Source organism: Euprymna scolopes, chromosome 14 (genome assembly GCF_053919585.1).
Source record: "Euprymna scolopes isolate OS-2025 chromosome 14, ASM5391958v1, whole genome shotgun sequence".
Taxonomy (NCBI): domain Eukaryota; kingdom Metazoa; phylum Mollusca; class Cephalopoda; order Sepiida; family Sepiolidae; genus Euprymna; species Euprymna scolopes.
The window spans coordinates 160411668-160414149 of NC_136495.1; the positions used below are offsets into that span (position 1 = coordinate 160411668).

At 43.4% G+C, this 2482-nt stretch overlaps 1 protein-coding gene across 1 annotated transcript; it reads left to right on the forward strand.

Moving 5' to 3' along the window:
* The first annotated feature begins 449 nt into the window (after positions 1 to 449).
* Positions 450 to 1447, forward strand: LOC145292831 (uncharacterized). The gene is made up of 2 exons (XM_080138874.1): positions 450 to 1245; positions 1398 to 1447. Exons 1-2 carry the CDS (start codon positions 450 to 452, stop codon positions 1445 to 1447), a joined length of 846 nt encoding a protein of 281 aa, XP_079995000.1.
* Positions 1448 to 2482: the final 1035 nt, after the last annotated feature.

Sequence of the window (2482 nt, forward strand, 5' to 3'; positions counted from 1 at the left end):
TTGTATTCTGTGGCGGCCATCTTTGTTACGCACGTAGATATTTTTATGCCGCGCGCGCATAAAAACGATGCACACCAAAGAATACAATGCATAAGACAGCTTTTTATATCTCGATAACTACTTATTTCTGCAAAATTTAAATGCGATTTCCGTATTCAGCATAGTAGAAAACTTTTACAAGTCGTCATTTAAAAGAAAATTGTGGAGGTGGACCTAATCTAAAAAAATACCTAATTGTGCTGACAAAAGAAGAACTCTCTCCTATGCCTTCCGGAAGCGAATTACTTCCCTTACCGGAAGCGAATTATTTCCCTTTAGTTTTTATCCTATGTATGAAATGTAGAACACGTGGACTCGCTTCTCCGCATTGTTCTTAGTGAAATAAAGCTTACTTTAAGCTTACTCAGTTCTCCTGTCCTATTTATCACAATTTATTTCACTAAAGAACTATGGAGAAGTACCTGAAACCCAAACGCCTTGATTTGGAACCCACAAAGGCGGACGCAGCCGATATATGGCGACACTGGAAGAAGTCGTTTGTTATATTTATCGAGGCGGTTAGTGGTCCGCAACTGACAGACGAGTTAAAACTCAATTTATTAATCAACCTGGTGTCTCCAGCGATTTATAAACACATTTCTGACGTTAATGACTACCAGACACCTATGAACACCCTAGAAGAGGTTTTTGTTCAACCTAAAAACAGCATCTTCTGTCGTCATTTACTGGCAACTCGTCGTCAACAAAGAAACGAAAGCGTGGACCAGTATTTACAGTCCTTAAAAGAACTTGCTAAGGATTGTGACTTTCAGGCTGTGTCGGCAATACAAGCGAGGGATGAATACATCAGGGATGCATTCATAAACGGAATCGAGTCATCCCACATCAGACAGAGGCTCCTGGAGAACAAGAAACTCGACCTGCATACTGCGTTCGACCAGGCTCTCATGCTCGAGACAGCTCAAAAACAGTTGTCATCGTACGCTCAGTCGGACTCCTTGACTGCATCGATATCTGCAGTCGGAACGGAAGAAGACGACAACCAGTCTAGATGCGAGGAGCAACCCACAGTAGCGTCACTCTCAGGACAGAAATGCTTCTTCTGTGGAAACCCAAGGCATGACCGGGCGAGGTGCACCGCCAGAAATTCTTTTTGCAAAAACTGTAAGAAGAAAGGGCATTTCGCTCGTGTCTGCAGATCGCCAACGGCTGCTGCTGCTGCTGCTGCTGCTGCTATAAACTACGGTGAGTCTCTTCTTGCTTCGTCAGTTCCTTCTCTTAACTTTTCGGAGAGTCTCTCTCATTTGTCCTTATGGGGAAAAATCAAAGGTGAACCCATGAGGATACTCATCGATACTGGGAGCTCAGAAAATTTTATCCATCCTGACAAAGTTAAGGTACTCGGGTTAATGGTCCTGCCAAGTTCCGAGAAGATTTTGATGGCTAGCAGTTCTCATTCGTCCTCTACTTTCGGTCATTTTGTTGTATCTCTGGGTCTGAATGGAAGGGAGTACGGTAATGTCAAGTTATCGATTATGGCCAACCTGTGCAGTGATGTAATTCTCGGACATACATTTCTGAACCAACACTCGTCGGTAGAAATACCTTTTGGAGGACCCCTCCCCCCTCTCACTGTTTGTGGGCTTACCGCCATTAAAAATGTCCCTTACCCGTCTCTCTTTACAAACTTAACCCCAGACTGTCGCCCAATTGCGGTTAAATTCAGGAGACATACCCTACCAGATGCTAAATTTATTAAATCGGAAATAACCCGCATGCTAAAGGAAGGTATTATAGAGCCCTCTCAATCTCCATGGCGAGCCCAAACGCTCGTAGTGACTCCTGAGAATCACAAGAAGAGACTTGTTGTGGATTACTCTCAAACGATAAACCGTTTCACTCTCCTAGATGCCTATCCTCTTCCTCGAATGGAGGACATGGTAAATGAGATTGCCACTTATCAAGTGTTTAGCACTCTTGATCTAACTAGTGCTTATCATCAAGTTGCAATCAAGCCGGAAGAACGAAAATACACAGCCTTCGAAGCTTCTGGATCCCTGTACCAGTTTCGGCGAATTCCGTTTGGAGTAACCAATGGAGTAGCTAGCTTCCAACGAGTAATCGACGATATCATCAAACGAGAAGACCTCCGAGGAACCTTCGCCTACATCGACAATGTTACAGTTTGTGGAGAAAATCAGGCAGATCATGATGCTAATTTAAAATGTTTTATGAAGGCTGTAGAGAAATATGGACTGACACTGAATGAAAGCAAGTGTCACTACTCTCTTGTTTCAGTAGACTTGCTCGGCTATACAATAAACAAAGGTTCGGTAAAACCAGACACTGACAGGCTTAAAGGGTTGATGGACTTGCCTGTCCCTCAGGATTCTCCTTCTCTTCGACGAGCTATGGGAATGTTCTCCCACTATTCAAAGTGGATATTTAACTTCTCTGAGAAACTACATCCCCTAACTAAGAT

Coding starts and splice junctions, on each gene's coding strand:
- LOC145292831 (XM_080138874.1), top strand. CDS start 450: ATGGAGAAGTACCTGAAACCCAAACGCCTTGATTTGGAACCCACAAAG. Junction 1,246..1,397: donor TGCTGCTGCTATAAACTACG/GTGAGTCTCTTC, acceptor GACAAAGTTAAG/GTACTCGGGTTAATGGTCCT.